Raw genomic sequence first — 27,474 nt, 5'->3', positions numbered from 1 at the left:
GCTCATACTTACACTTACGTAGATCCCCTTGGTCCTCAGTTCCTAAGCTGAAGCTGAGTTAGTTTTCATGCTTTTAGTTATTCTGTGGGCAACGAAAACCAGACCCTTTACCAAAGTTCTACTTTCAGCCATTAGCATTCTGCTTTCTGGGGGTCCTTGTTCTCTGCAGGAGATACAGCTGGCGTGGGTTGTGTACTAGTAAAAACAGTAAGAGCTTTTCAAACGTAGGCTGATGAAGCTGGGTGTGGCGGCGTGCATCCCAGTGCTTGGGAGGCTGAGATGGTGATCACAGATTCCAGGTACACAGAAACTTAGTGAGACCCTCATAAAAAATTATAAAATAGGGCCGAGTGTGTAGCTCAGAGGAAGAACATCCCTAGGTTCATTCCCTTGTATCACAAGAGAAAAGAAAAACAAATAGTAGGTCAACGGGCCCTTGGGGGCTGGCAAGTCTGCCGGGGCTGCAGGGCCCTGGTGGTGGCTCTCCAGGGCCTCAGCTCTCCTTCCTCACAGCCTGCCTCAGAGGCAGCTCAGCGCACTTGCAAAGACTGTTCGAGAGGACCTGAAATCTTCCTCTTGACAGTTTCCATCCACTGACCCTAAGTTTGGTCTTTTGAGCTACAAATAATATGTTTTGATATCAGGACCGAAGACCTAGCTGCCCCCTTGATCTTCTCCTTTCTGGACTGTTTGCTTTTTGTCGATTCTTTCTCTTTCATTTTCTTTTCATGTCTAGTCACCTTCTTCTGGTGCTCTTAAAACCGCACATGCAGACTAACTTTCCTGTTGACCAAAAGACAACTAAGGCCTCAGAATTAGTCATCGTCCCTGCATCTGCCTTTTGGGGAGTAGAGGGGATGTCAGATCTTCAAGTGTTGCAGAATGAAGGAGAAAATGTATCTTCTCCTGTTGAGAACAGAATGGTGGCTAAATCCGCCTCCTCCAGATACAGACTCAACAGCTGCTTATCCATCAGACATCAGTGCCATCGCATTCGATCCTCGCCTCTACTCCAAACACAGGTCACATTGCTTCCACTCTGGGGATTAATACTGAGCCTCGGCTAAGTCACGCAGATCGCCAGAGGTCTCGCTGGCTGAAAGCAACGGAGCCAAAACATTACAGGTAGATCTGACTGAGCCCGAGCTCATGGCTTCCGCAAGTCAGTCTCCTCTCCACAGTAGCCGCATCATCGATCCAAGAGGCAGACAGGATTTTCAGTTCAGTGTCAGCGTGGTGTTAATTCCCTGGAGCCAGTCAGCTGAGCTTAAATCCAGGCTCTGCCACTTACAGTGCAGTGACTTCCCACAAGTTTCTCTGCCTCACAAGATAATTATAAATGACTTAAATGAGATAATACACAGAAAGTGCTTGGAACAATCACTACCATGTGGAAACCACTCAAAAACTACTTAGCTATCACCATTATTAGGCTTATTACTGTTGAAAGTGAACCACAGAATTTATCACCTTTCTACTGCTACTGTGACAAATTTCCACGAACTTAGTGGGCTGGTTTCCACTGGGCCCCTCGCTCATGCACTAGACCAACCCCCAAGCCTTCTGAATCTAGGCTTCCTCATCTCCCAAGTGGAGGGGAAGATACCCACCTGCATCGGAATAGGGGGTCTGAGGCACATTTGTTATTCTTGATGGGGATTAGAGAAGAGAAACAAGGCCTTACACTAGTTGGGTGAGTCCAGCTCTCAGCTGTGCTTGAGATACTGGACAGTGGTATTCTAGGTGAATTCCTAGAACCATTCTCTTTCTCCTTCCTCTGTAAGACCTGTGCGCAGCAAGGGACCTCATGACTAGGCACTCGGTCTGTGACCTACAGTTTTGACCTGAGTCAAGAAATTCTTCTAGATGTATTGTTCCTCGAAGACAGACCACAGTTCTGAGGAGAAAGAGCTAGCCCCTTAATTGGAATTGATGTTTGGGGCTATTCAGCCTGGAGTCTTTCCAACAATGAATGAACTCAATCAGATGAGCAAAGAAATTCTGTGACCAGGTCAAGTGGGCTTGTCCTCACCTGACCCCCTTGCTCCCCATATTCTAACACTCCCAACACAGTTTTCACAACAGAGCACAGGCTCTGTCTGCCCTGCGAGCTAGTAAAATCATGGCTTTCATGCCCTCTGTGTCCATCTTCTTTCCTGGTTGGCCAGTTGGTCAGAACATCTCTGGGCTGGTAGATTGTTTTTAACCAATGCTAAAGCAGGCTTCAAATACAACATATGGCGAGTTACTACTGCCAGCGCATGAGCGAGGCGGGGCAGACTCTGCTGGCCCCTTACCCTTTGCCTGGCTTTGTCCTGCATCCTCTTGTTTGTGATGGACCAGCCTTCTACCAACAGGGGTGTTCTGGTTGAGAGGATCCAACATCAGCTTCTCCTGAAATGCTTCTCTGGCATTTGAGAAGACGTTGCAGGGAGAAATGAAGGCGGCGGGCCTCAGCAGAGACAGAAGAACTTAAGTGGGCAGAATGCGGTTACCCGCGACGGAGGCTTGCCAGTCTGCCAAAACCAAAATAGGAAAGTATGTGTGTTGGTGGCATTTAATGCGCCTCTGTGTATTGTGTCTAGGAGCTTTCTCTGTTGTGTATCTGTTGAACATCTAGCCAATCTCAATCAAGCACTCTGTGACAAATTTGAGTTTTTCTTTTGATTTCAATAGACTACTTGCTAAAAGTCAAGAGGTTCTTAAAAGTAGCTGGATAAGCAAGAGATATCTTTTTTTTCCAATTGGGACTCAGGGTGCATTTTCAAAGTATTGTCCAAAGATACAGAGCACACGGAGTGTTCTCACGCCAGGGCACTTCACCTGGTTAACTTTCCTTAGTCGGCTTCTTAATTCCTTTACACCCTGATTTCACCCTCTCCGACCTTCTGTTGGGACTTTTCAAGAACAGTGTAATACAAGGTGAGAAGCTGTGTTCAGCTCAATTACTGTAGCCTTGTTTTCTGTTGTTTTGTTTTTGTGATACTAGGGGTTGAGCCCAGGGACACCATATCAACTAAGCTACATCCCCAGCCCCTTTTATTTGTATTTTATAATTTTGAGAAAGGGTCTTCCTGAGTGACCCAAGCTAGCCTTAAATTTGCCATCCTCCTGCCTCCGCTTCTCAAGTAGCTGGAATCACAGGCCTGCACCACTGCACCTGGCTTCCCTGGGTTTTAAATAGAAACCCAAGATGTAAACAGACCGCTAACTTGCACATCGTGTATGATCAGGGACAAACGGCCCCGCTGTGTTTCAAAGCCTCCACCTCTCCCACGGCCTCTAAACCCAGGCTTGCTCCACGCTCCGGTGCTATGGTCCCGGAGTTCTCGTTCCTTCGCTGTTTGCCATTCCAGCTAGAGTGTCCACACCAGGGCAGGCAGGGTGCGGCCTTCACACCCTCAACGCGCCTCACAGACCAGGAGCTCTCAGGAGCCACGAGCCATCCAGCTCTGCTGCCACTCAGCCCCCTGGCCCGAGAGCTGCCTTTGCTAGCAGAGCTCTGAACACCCTCCCTCCTGCCGCTCTGGGTTTCTCTGGCCGGCAGTGCTCGCAGCATTGAGTGTGCCTCTGGCAAAAGAGGGGCTTGGAGCCTGGCACGCGGGCTCCTCGCTGTGGTCTCCTGGGCGTGGAAGGCCTCCCATCCGAAACGAGACCTGGAGCCATGAAGTGCTCAGTAATAAAGACGTTTAGACTAAAAAGTAGAGAGGATTTTCTTTGTTGTCATCGTATGAAATATGTCCCACCTAGTACTGTCTCCTCAGTTCAGCCTCCACCCACTAACTGATAAAGAGCTCCAAATCACCGCACAGTGTCTGGTACTGGGTCCAGTCCATATATGTCTTGCTTAACGTCCCTGGGACGCTGAGTTAGGCGGGGCTTTTTGTTTTGTTCTTTAAACATTCCTTTAAAAGCAATAAAAAGCAGCTCGGGAGCAGCTTGAGCCCCAAGCTCTTGGTCTTTGCCTTACCTCCATTGTCTGGTTCTAGGGCTCCACTGAAGGGAGGTGCTGAACTTGTACAGGTGGGTTACTTATGTGGAGCTGAGCCTTTCTCAGCAGCTGGGGGCCCAGCTGGGGCCTCTGCCCTGCCCCTCTCAGTGATGCCCATGCCAACCACCCTCCCTGAGTTTCCCCTGTAGATTAGAAGCAGGGTCACCTTCCAAGTTCCAGTGCAGAGGGTTGGAGATGAATGAGTTCTCTACTGCAGAACAAGTTCTGCTCAATGAAAGCTTGCAGAGACAGGAAACGAGGACCGGCAGACGGTCTGTGCGTCCAGCAGTCACAGGGACTAAGCCGCAGCACCAGCAATGGCACATTTGTGCAGTTAGCCGGGGAGAACGGAGCACTGCTGCCTGGCCAGCAGGCCTCCCCAGTTCCCGGGCTTCAAGCTTTGGTGCCCTTGCGGCAGATTCCGCATGGGTCCCGGTGGCAGCTCAGCCCAGGGCCTTTCTGACAGGAAAGGATCCCGTCCTCCTCAAACCTGCTTCCTCCATTTCTTCCCCACATCCCTCTGCGCCTGTGGGAGGAACATCTCACCCCAGCCTGTCGTCTCCATTCCCCACCATCAGGTCTGAACATGGAGTGTCTGAGGGAGGGAAGGAAAGGAGAGCCCTGAAAAGTAAGGGTTCCCCGACAGTCACCACACAGCGGCACTGGAGCACCTCACTACTTAAATCTCAACAGGACGAGCGCAAGCTTTCGTGACAGTCCGTGCAGCGCCTCTGCAGTGCAGGAGGCTGACCCAGTTTTTCCTCTGAAGTTGTCATCGAGTGCGTTATAGTCCGATAGCAGTATAGCTGGTCTTATACCATATGGTCACTGCTGGCGTGGTATGGATTTTTCTATGCTTTAACAGACTTATGATGGTTCCACTTAGGATTATTTTTTCACTTTATGATGGTTTGAATGCAATATGCATTCGGTGGACACTGCACTCATTTGGGGTTTTGCTCTTTCCTGGCTAGTTATTAGTGGCACAAGGCTTTCCCAGGAGGCTGAGCGGCCTCCCTGAGCTGCAGGTCCCAGCCAGCCTCGTGACCACGGGGGCCCAGGCCTTCACAGCCTGCTGCATTAGATGGGTGGGCAGTGGGTTAGACCTAGGACATGCATTTTTTGACAACGATATTTTCAGTTCACAGGTTTTTTGGGACATAATCTCATCTTAAGTGGAGGAGCATTGGTATTTCCAACTTATTTATGTCTTTGAATCTTACGTACGTCTCCTTTAGTCAGCATAATTAGAGTTCATTTTTGGATTTTTTGTTAAATGAAGTCTCACAATACATGCCTTTGATTTTAAGTATGATTTATGTCTGCCATTTCCCTCTATTTTCTATGTCTCATGTTCTTTATTGTTTTTCTTTTTTGTGTGTGTGTGGGTCTGGGGATGGAACCCTTAGGCATTTGACCGCCGAGCTACACCCCCTGCCCTATTTTTTTATTCTTTATTTTGAAACCGGGCTTCACTAAGTTGCAGAAGACCTCACTAAGTAGCTGAGGCTGTCTGTGAACCGCGATCCTCCGGTCTCAGCCTCCCAAAAGCTGGGATTACAAGCGTGTGCCACCAAGCCCAGCCTTTATGGTTTTTTTCATCAAGTAAATATTTTTTGTATAACAATTTTAATTCCTTTAATGATTTTTTAATATTTTTAGAATTTATTTCATTAGGGATTATAATGTACATTAAATTTCAGCATAATCTACTTCTAATTTATACCATTTTAGTTAGATATAGAAATTTTCCTCCTAATAATTCTTTTCCTGTGTACCTTTTTATGCTATTTTATATATATATTATATCTATATATGTCAAAAACCCACTAAAATACTGTTATAATTTCTACTCTACAAAATCTTATGTCTTTTAAAGGAACTAAAAGGAGACAGTACACTATGTTTTTTTAGAGTTCATCTGTAACTTTCTTATTTATAATTTCTGGTTCTCTTTATTTCTTCCTGCAGATCTGAGTTGCCCTAGTACAATTTTATCCCCAACCACCCCCCTCATACTGTTATTGTAAAGTATATTGCATTTTAGTATGTTAACCTGATATAGTTAATTATATGCATTGTTTTAGTCAACTAATTTTTAATTAGTTAAGCACAAAAACTGCAATCATACTTTCATAATTACCTAATTACTTATACTGGTGGTGGGTGTTGTTGTTCGGTTTTGGTTTTTCGTGTGTGCATTCATATTACTGTCTGAAGTCACTTGCTTTTGGTCTGAGGAACTTCATTATTTCTTGTAAGACATTTAGCAATGAATTTTATCTTTTTATATCTTGGAATGTCTTTATTTCTCCATTTTTGGAAGGTAATTTTCTTAGATATAATGGATATAATTTTTAATTGTTAAGGGGTGTTTTTTTTTTTGGCAGTACTGAAGATGGAACCCAGGGGCATTGTACCTCCGAGTTATACCCACATCCCTATTTTTTTTTTTTTTGGTGTGTGTGTGTGTATGTGTGTGTGTGTGTGTGTGTGTGTGTGTTACTGGGGATGGAACAACCCAGGGGCTTTCTACCTCCGGGCTACACTCCCAGACCTATTTTCTGTTTTATTTGGAAACAGGGTCTCACTAAGTTGCTGAGAGCCTCACTAAGTAGCTGAGGCTGGCTTTGAACCTGCACAATCCTCCTATCTCAGCCTTCCAAGTACTGCGATTACAAGTGGGCGCCACCACGCCTGGGTGTCTTTTTTTTTTTTAAACAGGGTCTCACTGAGTTGCAAAGGGCCTTGCTAAGTAGCTGAGGCTGTCTGTGAACCACAGTCCTCTGGTCTCGGCCTCCTGAATGCTGAGGTTTGCCACCACACCTGGCTAACTGCTAAGTTTGGGGTGTTTTTCTTTTTCCAGCACTTTGACTATCTATATCCTACTGTATGCAGACGTCGTTTCCACTAGAAAATGAACCGTGTCTGATTAGCGTCCCCTTGTACGTGATGAGTCTTTTTTCTCTTGCTACTTTCAAGATTTTCTCCTAGTCCTTGCCTGTCAGCATTTTTACTCTCATGTATATTGGTATAGATCTCTTTATGTTTATCCTACTTGGAGTTTTTTGACTTTCCTCAATGTGTTGATTGATGGTTTTCCTCAAAATTTGGGAAATTGCTAGCCATTATCTCTTTAAATGTGTTTGCTGTTCTCTCTCCTTTTGGTACACATATTCCACGTGTGTTGGTGGTACATGCATACATGTGTGTGCATGTGCTTAATGCTGTGCTATATTTCTCTGAGGCTTTATTCATTTTTTCTTTCTGTTCCTCAGAATGCATATCTATCAATGTATCTTCAAGGTCACTCTTTCTTCTGCCATTTCAAACCATACAAAACATACTATTGCACCTTGTGGTAAATTTTTCACTTTATTTGTTTTAAATTTAAACTTAAATTTCCATTTTGTTTATAATTTCTATCTTTTCATTGATATTCTTTGATGATGAGAAACCATCACTAGATCTTTAATTCTTTGAGCATGATCTCCTTTAGGTGGTGGTGGTGGTGGTGGTTGTTGTTGTTGTTGTTGTTGTTGTTGTTGTTGCGACACTGGGGGTGGAACCCAGGGGCATTCTACCTCTGAGTGACACCCCCAGCCCTATTTTTTATTCTTTATTTTGAAACAGGGTCTGAGTTGCAGAGGGCCTCATTAGGTAGCTGAGGCTGGCCACAAATGGCGATCCTCCTGTCTCAGCTTCCCGAATGCTGGGATTACAAGCATGCATCACCACGCCCGGCTTTAGTTTTTTAATATAATGCAATAACAAATGTTTTGACAACTTTACTAAGTCTAGTATCTGGGCCGTCTCAGACACTTCCTGCTGTTTACTTTTTTCCTGTTAATAACAGGGCTCATATTTGTTTCTTTTCTTAGATTATATTTTTTGCTTAATAACTAGACATTTTAGGTAATATAACCTGGGAAATTCTGGATACTAATCCTCCTCACCCACCCCACATGTCTCTCCCCACTGGTTTCTTATCTGCTTAGCAACTTAGCAAGACTAGCTCAGCGAGGTCTGTTCAGCTGAAGTCGTTCCTCATAGGCCCCTCCGAGGGCCGTGAATGACAGTGTAACTTTCCCCTTTCTAAATGCAGCACTCTTCCCCATGGCTGACTGCCTCCCTGCCAGAGCTCTGTTGAACCAGGCTGATCAGCCTCTACTGCTCTCACACCCCACCGCTGGCCTCCACACATGCCCAGTTGGTTGCCCTATTGCTTCTCACTCTGTAGCATCTGTCGCCCCCAAGTCTACTCTGACCAAAGGCTCGCTCTTCTGTAGCAGTGATCTTTGAGCTAGTCCTTGAGACTTACTCCAACCCCAGGAAGACTCTTTAACTGTCTCTCTACCTTATTTTATCTGTTATGCTTTCAGCAGGTCTACTGTGCTATCATGAGGGTGTTAGGCTCCTTTTTAATTGCACACTACCAAGATTATTGTTTTCAGTACCACCCCAGGCTTAAACTTGCTCCCACACTTTGTTCTTAATCGATCAATTCCTCTTAGACGAGCTGTGGAGCTCTGTGTTCTTATGGCCTACCTCACCCTGGAGACGGAAGCTCTGTGTTGCTGCTCCAGAGATGGTACGAGGACAGCAGCTGACTTTCCTTTGGATAGCACCTCTGGTCTACAAAAGGCTGCTGTGTGAGGGTGCTTGCACTTAAATCTTCTTGGCCTGCCTTTCCCAACACAGAACCTCCAGCCTGCAAGTGAGACTGGGGGAGGGTAAATAGGGCAGTGCGCTCCTTAATAAAGGATATATGTTATATTTATTCCACATCATTTAATTCTTCATATTTTCTATTCCAGTTTATCATTTATTCACAGCCTCCACAAATCTGTCTTCCAGCTTACCAAATTCTCTTTGCAGCTTTGAGGCCAAAAATTACTACTAATTTTGTTATGCACAAAAGCAGTCCTAGGCTTTTGAAATGAAATGTAAAATTTTAGAGCTGCATACTTAAATATGTATCAGTGAGATGACATATAAGTTACCTTAAAATACATTTGTAGAGAGAGGCAGGTTGGTTCTTGAACATTCTAGAATCTGAATATAGGTTTTAGGGTTTTGTTTTGTTATTGTCTCTACTGTTGTGTATTTTTGAAAATTTTCATGACATAATAGTACTAGAATCATTGGCTCATTGACATATGCTATTTTTCTTAAAAACAAGAAAAAACAGTGTTAAGTGTTAAAAGTCAATGCTTTACATGAACAGAATTTTTTTAAGAATTTGATTTGTCCTCATCCAAAAGGGACCACATGCAAACTGCATTTCAAGCAGAACTATGTGTTCTCTGAAGCTAGTACAGGGATGAATTCTAGCTGGGAGAATGCATTTCCAGAGAATAGATGGAGTTCCTGGCTGTCCTAGAAGGAAAAGTATTCATGTGCTCAGATGTCATCGCTAGAAATGGGTCCACTGCTTCTTTTATCAGTGGTTAAGAATCAAGTTTAGTCTTACCTCTATCACCATGGTAAAGTAAAGTGCTATGTGTGAAAAATGTCAAATTATAAGTCCATACGAATGTCAGATACTTAAACCATTACTCAAAAAAGCAATCATAAGTGCAAAAGAGAGCCACTCTGGAAACCACTTTGGAGAACACAACTTTGGAAATTCACTTTGAAACGCATCGGCCAGTTCCTCAAAATGATAAAAACAGATTTGTCATATACCCAACTCTCCACTCCTAAGTAGATCCTCAAGAGAATTAAAGCCATACGTCTACATGAGACCTTGGACCCAAGTATTCACAGCATCATTGCTCATAATAGCTCAAAAGTGGAAACACCTGAAAAGCCCATAGTTAATGCATGGATAAACAAAGTTTACTGTTGTTCATACAGTGAAATTTTATTATTCAGGTGTGAGAAAGAAATGAATGAACCTTGAAAACATGTGTAAATGAAAGAAACTAGTCATTAAAAATCACATATGTTTACTATTCCATTAATATGAAATATACAGGCTAGGCAAATCCATAAAGACAGAAATAAGATTCATGGTTTCCTATGTTAAAGGGATGGGAGAATGAAGAGAAAGTGTTAATGAGTATGCATTTCTTTGGGGGGGGGTTCTATAAGAATGCTCTAAAATTAATTAGTAGTGATGGTTGTACAACTCTGAGAATATACCAAAAGCCACTGACTGAATTGCAGAATTTAAAGGGTAAGTTTTATGATATATAAAGCTGTCACTTAATTTTTTTCAAAGAACAATAGGAGGAGAGGATTTGTACCAAACTGGTTTAATCTCACATCACTCCTCCTCTCTTACACCACCACCACAGTCTTAAATTTTTCCATCAAACTCAGATGATGGTCTTCCTTCTTCCCTTTCTCTCCCCTCCCTCCTTCCTTCATTCCTTTTTCCAAACAAGAAAGCCAAGAATTGCCACGGTACTCCCACAACTCCATCCCTTTTAGTTCCATTAATTTTTCAAGCTGGATGGCAGGGAGGCTAAGAGTAGTGAGACTCTCCCAAAGCGGAGCTGAAGGAGGGTCGCTCATGCGGCAGGCCTCCCACTCACAAATGCTCCCGCACTCGCCGGCATGAGCACATTCATTGTATTGGCAAAACGGGACTATGATGATGGTGGTGATGGGTGTGTGTATGGCTCGGGATGGAATCCAGGGCCTTATACATGCCAAGCACCCACTCTAACACTGAGCTGTGCCCCAGCCCACTACAGTGATCTCTTTCATCACCAAATCTATTGTCAGGATTTCTACAAGTACCGTCATTTTGTATTGCACAAAAAAAAAACATAGGGGAGGATCGTGGACTGCACTGAGGAGGTGACTCCTCCCTTCGTCTGCTGTGACGACGACAGAGTGCTCTTGGGTCCAGCTGGCTCTCGCTCATCTTGTGCTCTCTCCCCCGTTCCTCTGTTTTCAGTGGCTGCTTCGACCCCCAACTCCACCGCTGGTGCAGCCATGAATTCCTTGACCTCTCTTGGGACTCTGCAAGGACTGGCTGGAGCTACTGTCGGACTGAATAATATTAATGCACTAGCAGGTACCATAAACAGTGAGTATTTGCTGCTCTGGTGGACAGCCTTCCCCCAAATTCGTCACAGAAAATGGTCAGCCAGAAATGACCTCAAAAGGCTATGGAATGAGGAGAACTAAAACTTGGGATGGAGGAGGAGCACATGCTTCGGTAGGCCAAAGCTGACCACCTTCATTTTATCTCCCCAATACCCCAACCCCAGGTTCTTTGCAGTGGGTAGGATCAGTACCTATCCGCAGATAGCTGTGGCTGACAGATATTTTTCAGCTTCCACGGAGTTTGGTTTTCCTCTGCCATGAGGCAGTGCGTAATGGTAGAAAATTAACTTGGGAAACACATGCCCAGCTCTGCTGGAGCTGAGGCAGATCACTGCTCCCACCCTGGGCTTCAGAGTCTCCATCTGGAAATTGAAAGTTCTGATTCAGATGATCTTAAAGGTGCCCTCCAGCTTTAAAATCCGAAGATTCTTGATACTTACATAGAGAGGAGAATGAAGGCCTCAAAAAGAAGGAAAGGAAACTGAGCAGAGAGGAGGTGCTGCTTTCCAGCAGGGTCTGGAATCATCTGGAATGTTTACTCAGCACCGGGAGGCATGGGTCACTCTAGAGCAGTGAGTGGCTGTCTAAAGGAGCACCGCCTCACCGTGGCAGGTTTGAGGCCCGTAGACTACCAATTATACTTGCTCTAAGCACAAGCACTCGCTCCTACACAGCCAGTCTGTCCTCGTTCCTGTCATTTTAGGTCCAAGAGAGCAATTTAGGTCCAAGAGGGCAATCCTGCCTGGGTCCACGGCTAAGTCATTTTTCAGGCGTGTGGTTGGTGTGGGCCCCGCAGTGGAGGAACTCTTCGTCACCCCACAGAGGGGACACCTAACTTGCCTGTCCCTCCATTCAGCCACCTTGGTTCCCCAGGAGCACCCATGCCAGCCAACAGAACTCTCGAGTTTGGGACCCAGATACCTACCATGCAGCCCAGGCAACAGAACACCTGCCCATTTTAGTTTTATATAAAAGGATCCTTACTCTTTGCCCTACTTAAGCCATGCTTCAATAAGTAAGCTGTTTTTGAAGGGTGATCATGCCATATAATTCTTTTAAAAGCCAAAAATCCCAATAATTTTATATTTTAGAAGCTCAAAAATAATTTTCAGTTTATTTGGTTAAAAATCAAAACCTAAAACTCATCCATACATAAATTAACTTTTATAATCCTCATAAGAAAAAATAAGTATGTTTGGAAGGAGAAAATTCTTAGGTTTTATTTAAACCTTTTATTCAGACGCTCTGGGTGTTAAAAAAAAAAAAAAAAAAAAAAAAAACCAAGGGCTGACTTTTACCTGACCATAGAGAAAATAAAAATTCTCCTTCCAAATATGATGGCTCTTGATTAGCATGTAGTACATGACATGGTAACCATCTGACTACCAGAATGTTTTATTCCAGTTAAGACTGCCTCCAGATTTTACATTTTCCAGCAGCCAAGCAGGAGCCTCATTGCCTTGACTCTGACCTTGTCCTACAGAAGCGCCAGCCCTTGTCCTCCACCTAGGTTGAGGGCATGTGTGCACGCACGTCCCCTCATGAGGCTTCTCTTGCCCCAGGACCTAGTTCCCCTCAAACAAGGACTTTGATTTGATCGCCTGCCTGTCCTTGGTCTGCAGAGTAACAGGCCAGTGGGAATGGTTGTCCTCCTCAGCACGTGCTCATGACTTCTGTGTGTGTCTGCTCGTCTGCGTCCTCCCTCTCCACCCTACTTTGCTGTGTTTGGCTGGGCTTGCCCCGTCATTATCCTGAGGGCCCCGGAGGGATTGTTGAATGGCAAAGAAACCACGACTCGTTCTTGTGTGGAGTCTTACGTTACACCAAGTTTGCTCTGGCAAGGACAACGGGTTGGAATTGTTTTGCTTTATTTTAATTCTTTGTCACTGGGATAAGAGAAGTATGTATAGGTCATAGGGGAATGTTTCTGCTTTCTAATAACCTTTACTGGTCAGTATGAACCAAGAACATGTTCAATTAAACCCAAGCCATGCACAGATTGAAATACACTCGTGCTCAGTTGGTAAGCGTGACTAGTACAGAGTTCTCAGACAGTCTCAGAGTTGACTTGGAACTAATATTTGCTAACTGTTTCAAATTAGACATCAAGATAAACCCCTGTTGGATAGAGCATCCTTTTCCTGTTCATACTTCCTCAATAGGAGTTAAGGTGCCGCCTGTCCTACTGGATAATTCTCAAAGACTATAATTAAGAAGTGGCTACCTGGACAGAATCAGCTTCTAAAGCAGCTGACCAGAGCTTCCACCTCATTGCTGTTTGCTGGCCCTCTCATTCCAACCATCATGTGAACGAGTGCCCTGGCTTTCTGAATAGACACCTCCTCCATGAACACAGTAGCCAGCAAGAGTCTGCAGATGACTCAAGCTTGGTCTACATTCCACCCTCTTCCCTCCTCCAGGGCTCTGCCCTCCCCACAGGGCAGTTTTTAGTTAACAGATAAGTAGCTAGATTAAACTGTGTTTGAGATTCTTTTTCTTGCCCTATATATTAAAGAAGAGAGGGCCTAGCAAAACTGTACAGCTCCCTAAGGATAAAAGCAGGGATCAGCAAGACCAGGAGGAGCAGGAGTAACTCAGGTCTTTTGCCTCTGGATTGCTGAAAAGTCCCTGGGCATGTTTATATATTAATATCTAAACCAAGAAAAATACACCGTGCAGATAGGTCCATCCAAGAGTCTGTACCTCACTGCACATGGTAGTACACACCTATAATCCCAGGAATTGGGAGGCTGAGACAGGAGGATCATAAGTTTGAGGACAGCCATAGCAACTCAGTGAGGTCCTGTCTCAAAATAAAAAGGGTGGGGATGTAGCTCAGTGGTAGAGCACCCCTGGGTTCAATTTCTAGTACCACCAAAAGTTTTTAAAAATAGGAAAAAAATACTCTGTACCTGATTTGGTGTGTTTCACTGTAAGTCGAGTGGTATCCTTACTTTTCCTGTTTAAACTGCATAATTTTTCCAAACAACTGAATATATAGTGCCTACAATTATGATTGTTTGAATATAAACAGCCACAAATGCCTGGCAAAAAACTTTATGAGACTATTTTACATACGGTTTAGAAAGGAGTCAATGCTTTGGACACGTTATTATAGCTCATCACTCTATCTGCACTGTGAAATTACTGCTGTAATCTGTATTCTGGAAATTCATGAAGACACGCGGCTAGAGCCATATACAATCACATACAGCTCCACACCTAGTTGTACCTTGTAACATAGGTACGTATGGAAGTGCTAGGGTTCATACTTATATTCATGTACCTGGTTCCAGGAATTTAATACTTAAAGTCTCACTCACTAGCCTGCAGTTTAGAAGGATATACCTCATCTATCTAAAGAGAAATTTATAAGCTGAGTGTGGTGGTGCGTGCTTGTAATCCCAGTACTTAGGAAGCTGAGCCAGGAGGATAGCAGGTTTCGCAGCCACTTCTTGAGGCCCTCCACAAATAAAACAAAATAAAATAAGATACAATAAAAATAGGGCTCAGAATACCCCTGAGTTCGATCCCTAGTACCCAGAAAACAAAATAATTAAATAAATAAATAAATGGAAATTTATGCCAGTGAATAGGGTACAGACCTATCAAGGCATGCTAATACATTCCGCACTTCTTTTTGTCTAGCATAAAATCCTGCAGAGTAACTTGCAAATAAATATGTCTGTGTATGGTACTCTGCCTCTGATTCTACCTCCCAGTACCATTTCCATAATGGCCACAGAAACGTGCATGTTCATATTAATGGGTGTGCCCATCCAGAGCAGTTGAACGGATTCACTCGGCAACCTCACAGCTTCCTGGTCTCTGCCAGCTGAGGCGCTCTGGAGAGTGACTAAGTGTTAAGCACCCATCAGTCAAGATCAACAACCACTGCGTTGACGGTGACAGAGACCTCCCTTCGCAGAGGTTTGTCACGCCTGTCATTTTCTCCCTGCCCTCTCATCCAAACAGCATGCATGAGAACCTAGATTACGTGGGAGGAAATGGTAGATCAGTTTGGTCTTTCAGAGGAAAGTCCTATTCTAACATAATAGATGGACGCATTGTATTTCACTCAACTTTCCTCCAATCTCTGCTTCTACTGGCCAGGCTTCGAGAGGTAATCAGGCACCAGCAGCTGAGCTGACAAGCGTTACCCTTGATACAATGGTGATTTAACAGAGGAAAACATTAGGTAACTCACAGGAACCACTCTCAAGAGTTGAAAACTTCCCTTGATAGATCTTCAAACTCTACCGTGTAATCTGCTACCTGTTCTAACCTGGATTTGGCAAATTCTCGCCATACTTATATTCCAAGATGGTTTGGGGTTTAAATATTCTTGATACATTTGTACTTGTTAGAGCTCTCACCATGATTCTTTTGTTCAGAAAGGTAACTATCGCAGAGTGGCATCTAGCCCTGGGCGGCAGAGGCCTAACCCTATGTCCTGCACAACCCCTGACTAGTCCCCACTCTGGCATCTGCATCCCATCCACCCCGGGTCTCCTCTGCCAGCTCCCTCCTCCTCCCCTTTCAGGGAGGCCACCGTGACTCTCTCCTGCATGCAGGGCACCAGCAGAAGCAAACAAAGCCTTTCAGAGAGTAGATTTCCCCTGAGGTGTGGCCAAAGACAGGCCAACCATGATGAAGCCTAGGCAGGAAGGATGGAGGATGCAGCTAGAAGGTTGTCTGCTGGAGCTGCAGACCACACAAGATTGTGCTTTGTCCTTAAACATCCTTCTAGTTTTTCAGGAGCATAAAGTCCATTCATCCTGTTTCTGTGTTTTAAGAGAGGAGGGGAGTCAGGTGGCCACTGCAGCGAGACACACCAGTGTGTCCGGCGCCCTGAGGAAGCCCGGCTGCAGAGGCTGGGAAGCGGAGGCACTCCTTTGGGGCGGATGTGGCCAGGCCTCAGAGCTCCACGGCCCTCAGCTGACGAGTCGGCGTGGAGCCATGGTACTCGCCCCTATTCTGTGGAGCACAGTGGATTTGGAGACTCAGAGTGGAGCTGAGGCCTGGAGTGCTGCTGGTGCCTGCACACTCACGGCCACACACCTGGGCTATAGGTAGAGCGGAAGGGCCCTGCTCACTTTTCCTGGGATTTCCTCCTGCCCAGGAATCTTGAGTTTCCGCAGGGCTGAGCCCATGACTTGATCTCCTGTCCCTGGCAGCTGCTAACAACCTGATTGAAATTGACCGGGTGGAACTTCAGTGACCCCTTCCCAAGTCATTCACATCCCATGGAGGTTTCTTTGAATTACACTAATGCTGGGAAATGGTGCAGGGGAGAAGAAAATTTTCTCCCAGCCCTTTAGCAGCCATAAAAGTAACAGGAATAGAGAGGAAGGAAAGAGGTGGGGAGGTAAATACGATTAGTTGGTGTCTAAGGCTCTCGAGGTGCCTGGGCCCTGGGCTTCCTGCTGTAGGGCTTGCGACAGACTGGGTCGGGGATGGCATGGAGTAACGCTCCCCTCACAGAGGGCCAGGAGGGCAGCGAGGCCAGTTTGAGAGGCTGGAGAAGAGAGTAACAACCCACCCTAAAAGTGACTTCTAAGCTGGTCCACAGAGCTGGAAGCAAGCTATGAGGTGCTAGCCAGGAAAGGCCCGCTGGGCCTGCTCAAAGTTCATGCTCTGAAGGAGTTTATTCTGTTTTTTTTTTTTCTGGTCGTGCACTACGAGAGCCCTCTCCCAGAAGCCACAGTCTAGAGTGTATCTTGCGTATTTTCCTTTTGAGATGAAGTTAGTCAAATAGCAGAAGGATGTATGGCATAAACAGGACATTCCCCACCCGTGTTGTCCCTGAGTGCGGCAGCAGTGACACTGAGAGGAGGGCTGCGGGGATTCTGCTACTTACTCCTGTGTAAGCTACAGACATCCTTCTCTTAGCGCCCTCTAATCTCTTTAGACTGCTTACTATTTTTCCACTTAGTCATCCTATTTTAATATCACCATCAATAACCCTAAACCCACCCAGATTTTCATTAATGTTTTCAGTCGATTTTTCTCATAAACAGACTTTTTTTTGCAGTACTAATGATTGAACCCTGTGGCATTGTACCTTCCAGCTCTACCCCCAGCCCTAATTTTACTCTATTTTGAAACAGGGTCTCACTAAGTTGCAGAGGGCCTCACTAAGGAGCTGAGTTTGGCCTCAAAACCTGTGCTCCTCCTGTCCCAGCCTCCCAAGTGCTGAAATTACAAGCATATACCACCACGGGCTGGCTGAAACAGATCTTTTTTAAAAAACCATTTTCATCATAAAGGGGACCAGAGGACAGTTGTGATGTCACCTATCCCACTTTCTGAGTTCGTAAGAATGTTTAACACCCTATGAAGCATTGCTAGTCTTGACTCAGTACTCAGAGATAATATGATAAAATCAGCAACCACGGCAGGATACAAAGACAAAATCAGAAGACCACCCGGTCAACTTCCAGTTCCCATAAGCTAATAGCCAGGGTCCAGTTTCCAGGCACCATGTCACTGTAGGCTGGAAACATGACATGACGCTCTTTCCTTGGCAGAAGCACCAGTCACCTGGGCACTGAATGACTAGGGGGGGTCTCTGCAGTGTGCGCAGCAAGCACCTGCTGCTAGAGACCACACCAGTCAGTTTCCGGTGTTTGATAGAGACTAACTTGAGTTCCCTGCAGTCATGATAAGGGTCCACGTTCTTCCTGTTCTTGGCTTCTAAAGCAGCTCAGCTCTTTGTTTATTCCTAAGGCCCTAGTCCTTGGCCACATCCTTCAATTCAGCTGTTTAGGAAAGCCTGTTCCATGAAACTGCTGACTCGCTGGTTACAGAGCTTATCTGCTCTGCCATCTCATCTGATGGCTTAAGGGGGGAAAGTTGTATTATTTCTCCCTGCCCTCTCCACCCTTGAGCCATCCCACGGGTCCTCAAGAGCACAGTCTCTGGACTGAAGCGTAGAGATATCGCAGGCCTCTGCCACTCGTGGTTTTTACATGCTCCTAAGCTGTAAGAAGCAGAAGGGCTTTTATTTCCAAAGAATCACAACAGTACTTGCCAGTAGCACGCTGCATGGGGCTGAGGGACTGTCTCGCTGTGGCGCCTCCGTGAATGTCGACACTGCTCTAGGAGCCAGGGTAGTCATTGCTTAGGCCCCCATCGCTGTGGTTTATTTCTCCATGGTTTCGTCTGGGTTTTCTGTTGGTTGACTTGGTGTGCTAGCTGCATGAACTTGCTGTTGTATTTGTCAAATGATTCTCTACCTTCCTTTGGAAAGCACTAATGAATAAGTGCTATTTCTCTTCTCTATTGTTGGGTTTTTTGTAAAGTTGCTCAAATGCTCTCAGGTATGGCGGCTCTGAATGGAGGACTTGGCGCCACAGGCTTGACGAACGGCACGGCCGGCACCATGGACGCCCTCACCCAGGCCTACTCAGGAATTCAGCAGTACGCGGCAGCCGCACTGCCCACTCTGTACAGCCAGAGCCTGCTGCAGCAGCAGAGCGCTGCGGGCAGCCAGAAGGAAGGTACGTGTCTGCCCTCGCGGCCACCCCACCCGCCGCAGAGCGCTTCCGAGAGGCCGAACCCAACCAGTGTCATGAGAGAAAGCAAGTGTCCACTGCTAACGGTCACGGTTACAATAAAAAAAAAAAAGACACACCTGGGACATCTATATCAGTCTTCTCTCCTGCTCATCTTATATTTATCTTTTAATTTTACATCCATCTCTTATGATGAAGTTCTCATCCATTGTGCGTCTATACGCAAGTACTTATTAGTTACTGCCATTATAAAATTGCCAGGCACCTCCCCATCTCAAATCAGTGCGGACTGCCCGTCAGTTTCTCCCTCCAGGCAGAAACTCCTCCTTAGGGAAGGAGGGTGACGCCCTCAGGCTGTGTAGACACGGCGGCCTCTCTCCTGCACTGCCCAGGTTACCGAGTCTGCTCGCCCTGGGATCCATGGCTGCTTTTCAGGAAGCAGTGATTCTCAAATTAAGGTTGAAATCCAGTTAGGACCTCCTTGGTTTTTGTTTAATTGGGGGTCTTTGGGGAAAGCAAGTAGATGACTGATTAGCTGGCTATTTTAGAAAGCTAATGCTAAGAATAAATTAATGCTAATTATAAGATGGTTAATGATCTAGTCCAACTAGGGGTAGTTTGTCATTCTTCCTTTTGATTTCTTCTTCCTTAAATGAAGCTGATTTAATGCAAAATCAGCCACATGCTATTTGTTTTCTTATAATATGGGAAAAGAAGCTAGAAGAGGGAAGTAATAGGAGGGCGCTGTTTTGTTTAAGTTTCTTTCCTTTCTCTTTGCCCTCGCCCTATAGTTCCAAATTGCTTTTGTCTGAATCTTCTGTCTTTAAGCATAGCATTCTGCAAGAAGTAGGATAGTTTTACTTTGCATATTTGTGATTTTAAGGAGACACAGCTTTAAAGAAACTCAGAGCTGGAAATCCCAGTATTGGGAGACTGAGACGAGAGGATCGCAGATTCAAGACCAGCCTGAACAACTTCGCAACATCCTATTTGAGATTTAAAAAAATAAAATAAAAAGGGCTGGGGTGGGGGGGTTGGGGGTAGCTCAGTGGTAGAATGCCCCTAGGTTCCATTCTCAGTACCAATTTAAAAGAAAAAGATAATATATTTTTAAAAAACAGGTTTTCTCTTTTGATAAATAATCAAATCATTAAAATGAAATATGTTACTTTTTCATATTTCAACTTTCTCTTTGCTCTCAGCTGTGACCACCGTAAGTTCTAAGCCTGAAAGGGTTGAGATACTGCAGTTCACCAGACACATGAGAGGCCCATCACAAACACCGAGGCCTCCCCTCAGAAAAGCTCCTGCTTGCCTAGTGCCTCTGTTTGGGGTCTTAATGTCGTGGCGACAGATGAGGGCAGCAGGAAGGCTCCTAGGACATATGATAATCTCAGAACCAGAAAGCCAATTTCCCCACATGCTTTTAAAGAATGTTGGTCCTCTGTGCATTATCTAAAAGGGCCATACAGCAAACTATACAGTTTGTGTCCCCAAGAAAATATCATCACCAGAAGTCTCAAAACTTGGTGTTTTGAGGAAAAAGTGTGGACCCTGAAACAGTATTTTTCTGAACTGCTTTCCCCTGGCCTCTGCCCTGAATTTCTTTGCATTGGGTTTTAGATTGATAAAACAAATCAAAATAACTGTCTCTAGCTGGGCACGGTGGCACATACTTGTAATACCAGTACTTGGGAGCCTGAGATAGGAGGACTGCACATTTGAGACCAGCCTCAGCAATTTAGCAAGACTCGCAGCAACCTAGAGAGACCCTATTCAAACAAAAAATGAAATAGGGCTGGGGTATAACTTGGAGGTAGAATACCTCTGGACTCAATCCCCACTATCATTAATAATAATAATAATAATAATAATAATAATAATAATAATAATAATCTGGTTTAGATTTTTATCTGTGTTCCTGGTAGGTTTTGATTTATTCAGCTGTTTTGTTTTGTGATACTGGGGATTGAACCCAGGGGCATTCTAAATCTGAGCTACACCCTCAGCCCTATTTTTTATTCTTTTTTTTTTTTTTTTTTGGTGGTACTGGGGGTGGAACCAAGAGGCTTTCTACCTCCGGGCTATACTCCCAGCCCTATTTTATATTTTATTTGGGTCTCACTAAGTTGCCAAGAGCCTCACTAAGTAGCTGAGGCTGGCTTTGAACCTGTGCGATCCTCCTGCCTCAGCCTCCCAAGCGCGGGGATTACAAACATGCACCACCACGCCTGGCTTTATTCTTTATTTTTAACCAGGGTCTCACTAAGTTGCAGAGGGCCTAAGTAGCTGAGGCTGGCCACGAACCTGCAATCTTTCTGTCTCAGCCTCCCAAGTACTGGGATTACAAGCGTGTACCACCACACCCAGCTTTATTCAGTTTTGATTTTCCATCACCCCTCTCTTCCGGTCATTTTTTCCTTGCCCCATTAACACAGCTCAAAAAATTTATTCCACTTAATAATAGGTAAAGTAATATGTCATTCAAAAGGCAGATTATACCACAAGGGGGAAAATGTAATGGATTCCAATACTGAGTAGATTTTTCGATTTTGTACTCCACAGTTCTGTCCTTTAGTCAAAAGAACTGAAAAGCAACTTTGGTGTATTTCAAGTGCCCTGGTACATTCTTCCCTCATGGGAAAATGAGTCAGTCTGGCTTTGTCAAGAAATGGTTTTAATTAACCCCGCAGCTAACTCTGAAGGGTTGCGGCATCCTTACGGCTCCCCTTGCACCTTTCTGCCATTCCTGACATCCTCTGATCACGCTGGTGCCTTGTGCTGTCCCTCATCCCGAGTTTTACACACGCAGGAGCTGGGGCCCCTAAGTACCCAACAAGTGGCGGCGCTGCTGGTGTGGCGCGGGCACCCAGCGAGCGCCGCAGTGCAGAGTGTGCTCACCTCCGCGGCTGGGACGGCAGGTGGTGCAGGGACCGCCCGCGTTACAGTAACCTGCACCGGGGTGACCTGTGCACAGGTTTCTGTTACTTTGAGAGGAAGAGAGAAGATGGTGCTCTACTCGAATTCTCAACGGTTTATTGATTTCGGTGTCGTCTGCCTCACTTTGCCACACTAAGGTTTCTGTAAGAAATTACCTCTTTCGCATTTTGGTGACCAAACTTGGGGGGCTGAAAAACCAAACTGGTTTTGGTGATTCAAAAATAAAGCAGGGTGGTGGGAAGGGGTGGGGACGAAGCAGAAGCTGCTGTTGACACTGAGAAAATGAAGGGCCTCCTTCGTCTCAATCGACTCCGAGGGCTGGGGTGTGGCTCCATGGTTCAGTGCCTCCCTGGCCTGCACACACACACAGGAGGCTCTAGGATCCATCCCCAGCGCAGGAAAAAAAAAAGGGAGAAGTGGGATGGAGGGGGGATGCTGGGAGGACAAATGAAGGAAGGGAGGGAGGAAGAAAAAAAAGGAGAATTTGATCCAGCCCTGCATTCCACAGTGTGCCTCCAGGGTGGATACATTCAGAATGTACTCATTCAGAAGGTCAGGACTGTCAAGGGGCACCCAGCAATCTGTCCTGTGCGTTAGAATTTTATCTCCTCCCTGGGCTTCAGAGATCCACCATGCAGCTCAGATTGGGTCCCGTCCATCCTCATTTGTGCATCTGGACCTTTTCTATAAGAAGAGCAATAAACCCTGGGGCACTAGATTTGATCACATACTGCAAAGGCATGCATGTCATAGCAGCACTCAGCATCCATTTCAGTGCTTTGGTTTTTGCATTTATTCCTATTTTAAAAGACGACGACACGTGATGATATGACGGCCCTTTAGTTGTGTCCCTTTAAAAATAGTCTGCCTCCTTCCCGCTCAAATGTAGACACATCCATAGCACTAGTCAGTAAGTCAGTAGTGTAGAAAACGAAAGGAGTCATGAAGACATGTCTTTAAGTAAGAAAGAGATGCTTTGTCTCTGGCTTCGGTGGTTTGCCTTAAGAGCCTTCCATGAGAAGCCCCATTCATTGGGATCCTTTTCTTTCATGTCTTATTTTGTAGGGGCAAGAGAAGAAATTGTGTTGCATGTTTCTTTACAAGAATATCCACTTATTTTTACAAGGTTCTCTTTAATCCCAATTTTATTTTTTTCAACCCATACATACAGACGTCCTTCCCCACTCTCTAGGCATCCACTGTAGCCCTTCCGCAGCAGCCTCACAAACGGGCAGGCAGGCCTGGCTCCCGGCCTGTGGGAGCCAGCTACAGAGATGACCTGACCATCCTGTGTGCTCCCTTCCCTCCCAGACAACAGGCCTGGATGGCCGAGTCATCAGCCAGCTCTAGCCAGCTCCTCTGGGACCCTCCTTTCCTCCCTAGTCTTACCCATCCCTCCTCCCTCCCTCCCTCTTCCTCCTCCCCCTCCTCCTCTTTTCCCTCAAACTTTTGGATAGCTCTTATACAGGTGGGTAGAGAGAAGTTCCAGCCTGCCCTTCTTCCCCCTCCTCCTCCTTTTCTTTTTTCCTTCCAACTTTTGGATAGCTCTTGTTCCAGGTGGGTAGAGGGGAATTCAGACAGTGAAATGAAGAGGAACTTCAGAAAGCTTACCCCTCCACCTACTATCACTAAGATGTTCCCTCTTATGCCCTTGGTTTCTGGGATTTCTGGAAAAGGCTGAGTACGAGAGAAGAAGCTGGCTTAACTTAGACTTTGAGAAGCTTCTATAGCCATTTCCAAGAATAATTCCCAGTGGAATCATTCCTAGCAAAGTGTGAGACTCTAGCTACCCTGCATTGATTCGTTGCCAGCCACTTCTAATAAAGATGATTATTATACTGTGTGTTAAGAGATTTGGCAAATCAAAACTGGCTGGATAACTGGGGAAATGATTGAGAAATCCAAGCACCACCACTGCTTGATTCATTATTCCAAATTGCTGCAATTTGCTTAGAGCACAGAACATAGTCTGCTACACATAGGGAAAAAAAAAAAAAAACATGGTCACCCAGGAAAAACCCATGGCTAGATTCTCTGTACACCACCTTCACCCCCAAGAAGAGGAGATGAGATATGTGCGGGTGTACAGTAAGTACATGATGTGCAGAAGACTAATCTGTTAAAAGGAAGCGATCGGCAGTTAGCACTTATTTGGAAATTAGAAAAGTCTGAAGGATGACCGCCTTCCTAAAAAACACGCCACTACTTGACATTTATCCATCTGTTTATTCTTTTATAAGAGAAAGCCGAATGCTTAGCCTACCTGTTGTTAAAGTATTCCTAAGAAGAGGCTTTGGAAACTAAGACTCAAGGGATACCTTACTCTGATGTTTTCTTCCTCTTTAGGTCCAGAGGGGGCAAACCTCTTTATTTACCACCTTCCACAGGAGTTTGGAGACCAGGACATTCTGCAGATGTTCATGCCTTTTGGAAATGTTATCTCTGCTAAAGTCTTCATTGACAAACAGACCAATCTGAGCAAGTGCTTTGGTATGCAAAAGAAACCAAGCTAGACTACTGCAGTAGACCCCAAGTGAGGAGTCATGGGAAGGAAAAATGTGGAAGATAGTATTTTTGGAGTCAGGCTAGGGCATTCCTGTGTGGTGGTGTTTCCTGACTTTCTGGATGCATGTAAGCAGATTTGGGCACAGTTGTTTAATCCAAGAAAGGGGAAGGGATATATAAAAAGGACCTGAGAAATTCCCTTATATTAGGTAATATTAGGTAATACTCTGCTAAAATGTCTTACTATATGTTTCTAATGATCTTTCATCGTAGAGCAATAGCTATTTCGTCAAGCCTTATAGATCAAACCACAAACTTTCACCGGGGGAACAGTTAAGAGACTGTAGTTCTGTCTCTGCTGATACAGAATAGCACCGCAGACACGGCCACTAACTCCTCACCCCTCCGGGTTTAATGTGACTCACTGACGTGCGGGTCGCACTGCTCAGGACCTTGACACATGCATGCACTCCATAAACATACACACATTCTCAAGCAGGGATGTGTTCAGGCCGCCGCCACCTTGCGGCTTCACGTGTCCAGGACAAGCAGTTGCTACAGCTCATGGCTGCACAGAACACTGCGATAAGATCAAACTAGTGGTCGAGAACTTGGTGGGAATGCAAGACGGGCAGGAGGTGTGTGAACAGACAGCGCCAGTGTGTGCTGTGCCTTCCCACACTGGCAGCCCAGCCTCTCAGGCCCCGATCCCGGCCACCATTCCTCGGGCAGCCCGGCCTCTGCCCTCTGAGGCAGGTTTTGCTCCCCAAGTGAGTAAAGACATCTCAGCAAGCAAGGTATGCAAAACATGGACGTCCTGTTTTGCATCCGCATGTGCTGATGTTTTTGTACCATTGAATCCACTCCCTTTGCTTTTCACACCCTTTGGCTCCCAGAGTGGTTTAGAGCCTCGGATGTCCACAGCATGTACGCTCCCTCGGCAGGCTCCAGCCCGATTGGAGTTAAGAGCTTTAGGCACTCCTGCAACCGAATAATTTGTGCTGGTCATAGGTACTAACAGTGTAAAAGAAAAAAATAACAGACTAGATAATGGGCCAGAAGAAACACACAAGATTGTGTTTAAAGAAAAATATCAAAGGTAGGGAAGTTCTCAGCCAAAAATGCAAACTTCACAGTCTAGCTGACTGGTCATCAGTAACCAGTCCGAAAAGAAGGTTTGGCTCCTAAAACTCCATTACCATGATGTCTTTTAATTTCCGAGCCTCTGTGTGTAGTGTGTTAGCCATTTCGAGTCACTGTGCTTACCCTAGTGGAGAGGCTGTCCCACTGAACCTGGTACAGGACTGCTGCTGCCGTAACTGTAGAGACCCCGTCTTGGAGGTCATGAGGGAAGTGGAGGCCCAGGTTTACACTTTGGAAGGGTGGGTGGCAGGAACTGCCCTCTGGGAAGCTTCCCTGCACGTGGTTATGAGGCCAACTTTTATATTTTTATAGCTGAACAATGTTGTAGACTCATTTGGAGATTGGAAAAGGATTGTGCTTCATGGTTTGATGTGAGAAAATACACCTTGAAAAGAGATGATGTCGGTCCACAAACTACTTAACCGCTGTGTTAATGATGGCGCAGGTTACAGCTGTGAGGGTCAGCAGTGAGGGTTAGGGGCTGTGCTTTCATTTATTAGAAGCCTGAGCATCCCCGGTTTCACAGTGACCCAGCCCACTTTCCTAGGGCCCCGGTCGGCTGGATTCCTATCATACAGTGGTACCCTATTCTTTCAGTCATACCTCTTGCCTGGGTTTTGTTACCCATCTCACTCTTGACCCATTTTCATTCTTTAAGCATCTTGCTACTGCTGGATAAAGACCCTGCGGGAAAAGAGGACAAAAAGTCAGAGCAAAAATCTCAGACTGGAGATCACATTTATTGGGAATTATATTTAACACAAACGTGAACCACCACCTTTGCAATACTGCCTGCCTGTGCAAAGCTTTTCTGCCCTGTGCCCACTTTTATCAGCTAAAGGAGGGAACTCCGCTCAAAGTATATTTATGTCTTTTTCTTCCTCCTCTAGTTTAAAAAGGAATTTTCTCTTTAGATTCAAACTTTAATAGTAGAATACATGGAGATGCTAAGTAACTTTCAGAACAGCTGATGTTCAGAACTGAAATAAAATCTGTACAGTGTCTTCCTTTCACCACTAAAATCAGTAGGGATGGAACTAGCTCACCACTTGCTTTGGCATTAACTAAAGCTTTGCTTGTACCCCTGCCTCCGCGTCACACCAGCATTAGAACAGACTGTATGATCAGAACTCCTTTGCTAGGTCTTTTCAGAGCACCATCGGTTCTTTTCAGAAGCACGCCCTCCCTACTGTTGTTCGTGGTGTTTGTTGCTGCAGAGAAAGACCCTGGGAATTGTGTTGAGATGGTTGTTAAGCTTTGAGCTATTTAGACCATTTATTCCTCAAGACAAGATGCAAGGCAGCAATTTCCTTTCTGTTAAATGTATCGGAACTTTGAAAATGGAAACCGAGCTAAAGAGAAAGGCCCACAATTTCCCTGGGTTCTTCTCAGTAATAAGTCTAAAATGTTAAAAATGCAGTATCAGTTATCCTAACTCAGCAGTCTGGACGAAAAGACAAAGTGTTTGGTGGTATGTGGTATGTGCTATTGTTGGTCTGCCTTTAAGCCTCACCTGGTTGTGACAGGTGAGCTAATGGGGGCCCTTGGGGCTCTGAAATGATTACCCACTGCTTCTATGGGTAGTGTGTATCTACCTGTGATTCTTTCTAAGGATTTGTGACGCAAATAGATTGGACTTGAAAGCACCCAATAAACAGGCTAAATTCATTCAAACAACAGAGTTTGAGAACTTAGTTCTCTGGGGCAGGGTTTTATCCTACATACCAAATTACCAGGCTACCGAGCATATCACTGCTTCTCAGTGGACATTTCCAGTATTATCCCTAAAACATGCCCTGGACATTCGCGCATACCACAAATTCAGACGGTGGGGCTGGCACCTATGAGCACTTGCAGTTACACTGTGCCAGCCGCCCCCAGTAGCCCTGATCCCCTCTTCTGCTCGGCTTCCTCTCCATCTTGACCCCTTCCCGCCTCCCCCTTTGTGTCTTCCAGGTTTTGTTAGCTATGACAATCCCGTCTCCGCACAAGCTGCAATCCAGGCTATGAATGGTTTTCAGATCGGCATGAAACGCTTGAAGGTGCAGCTGAAGCGCTCCAAAAACGACAGCAAACCTTACTGATCATAGCCCCGGAGGCTCCCTGCTCTTATTTTAGCTTTCTTAGGGTAAGTCCCACAAGCCAGCCTGTTCTCAACAGGGAAGGCAGAGGAGGACCACATTGCCAACTTTCACCAAGAGAGACGGTTATTTTTACAATAAGGCCTCCATTCCCCCCACTCATCTGCCCCCCCACCCAGTTTGCCATACTTAAAACTTGGGCTATCTTGTTTCTATTGAGTAAAGTCCTCCTCCG

General features: G+C 45.5%; 1 protein-coding gene across 27 annotated transcripts in view; it reads left to right on the top strand.

Annotated features, from left to right (window-relative positions):
* CELF2 (CUGBP Elav-like family member 2) overlaps positions 1-27,242 on the top strand; it is a gene marked incomplete at both ends in the record, with an annotated part of 565,297 nt that extends 538,055 nt beyond the window's left edge. For 4 of the 27 annotated variants that reach the window (XM_080717280.1, XM_080717293.1, XM_080717290.1 and 1 more), the window contains 4 exons: positions 10,902-11,033; positions 18,358-18,555; positions 23,857-24,000; positions 27,115-27,242. In XM_080717280.1, coding sequence (XP_080573406.1) covers positions 10,902-11,033; positions 18,358-18,555; positions 23,857-24,000; positions 27,115-27,242 — 602 coding nt within the window. Of the gene's footprint in view, positions 1-10,901; positions 11,038-18,319; positions 18,556-23,856; positions 24,001-27,114 lie in introns of all 27 variants that reach the window. The other 23 variants (XM_080717271.1, XM_080717292.1, XM_080717276.1 and 20 more) reach the window with 9 other exon arrangements.
* Positions 27,243-27,474: the final 232 nt, after the last annotated feature.

Source organism: Muscardinus avellanarius, assembly GCF_963383645.1.
Source record: "Muscardinus avellanarius genome assembly, chromosome: 20".
Classification (NCBI taxonomy): domain Eukaryota; kingdom Metazoa; phylum Chordata; class Mammalia; order Rodentia; family Gliridae; genus Muscardinus; species Muscardinus avellanarius.
This window is presented reverse-complemented; position numbering and strand designations above follow the sequence as displayed.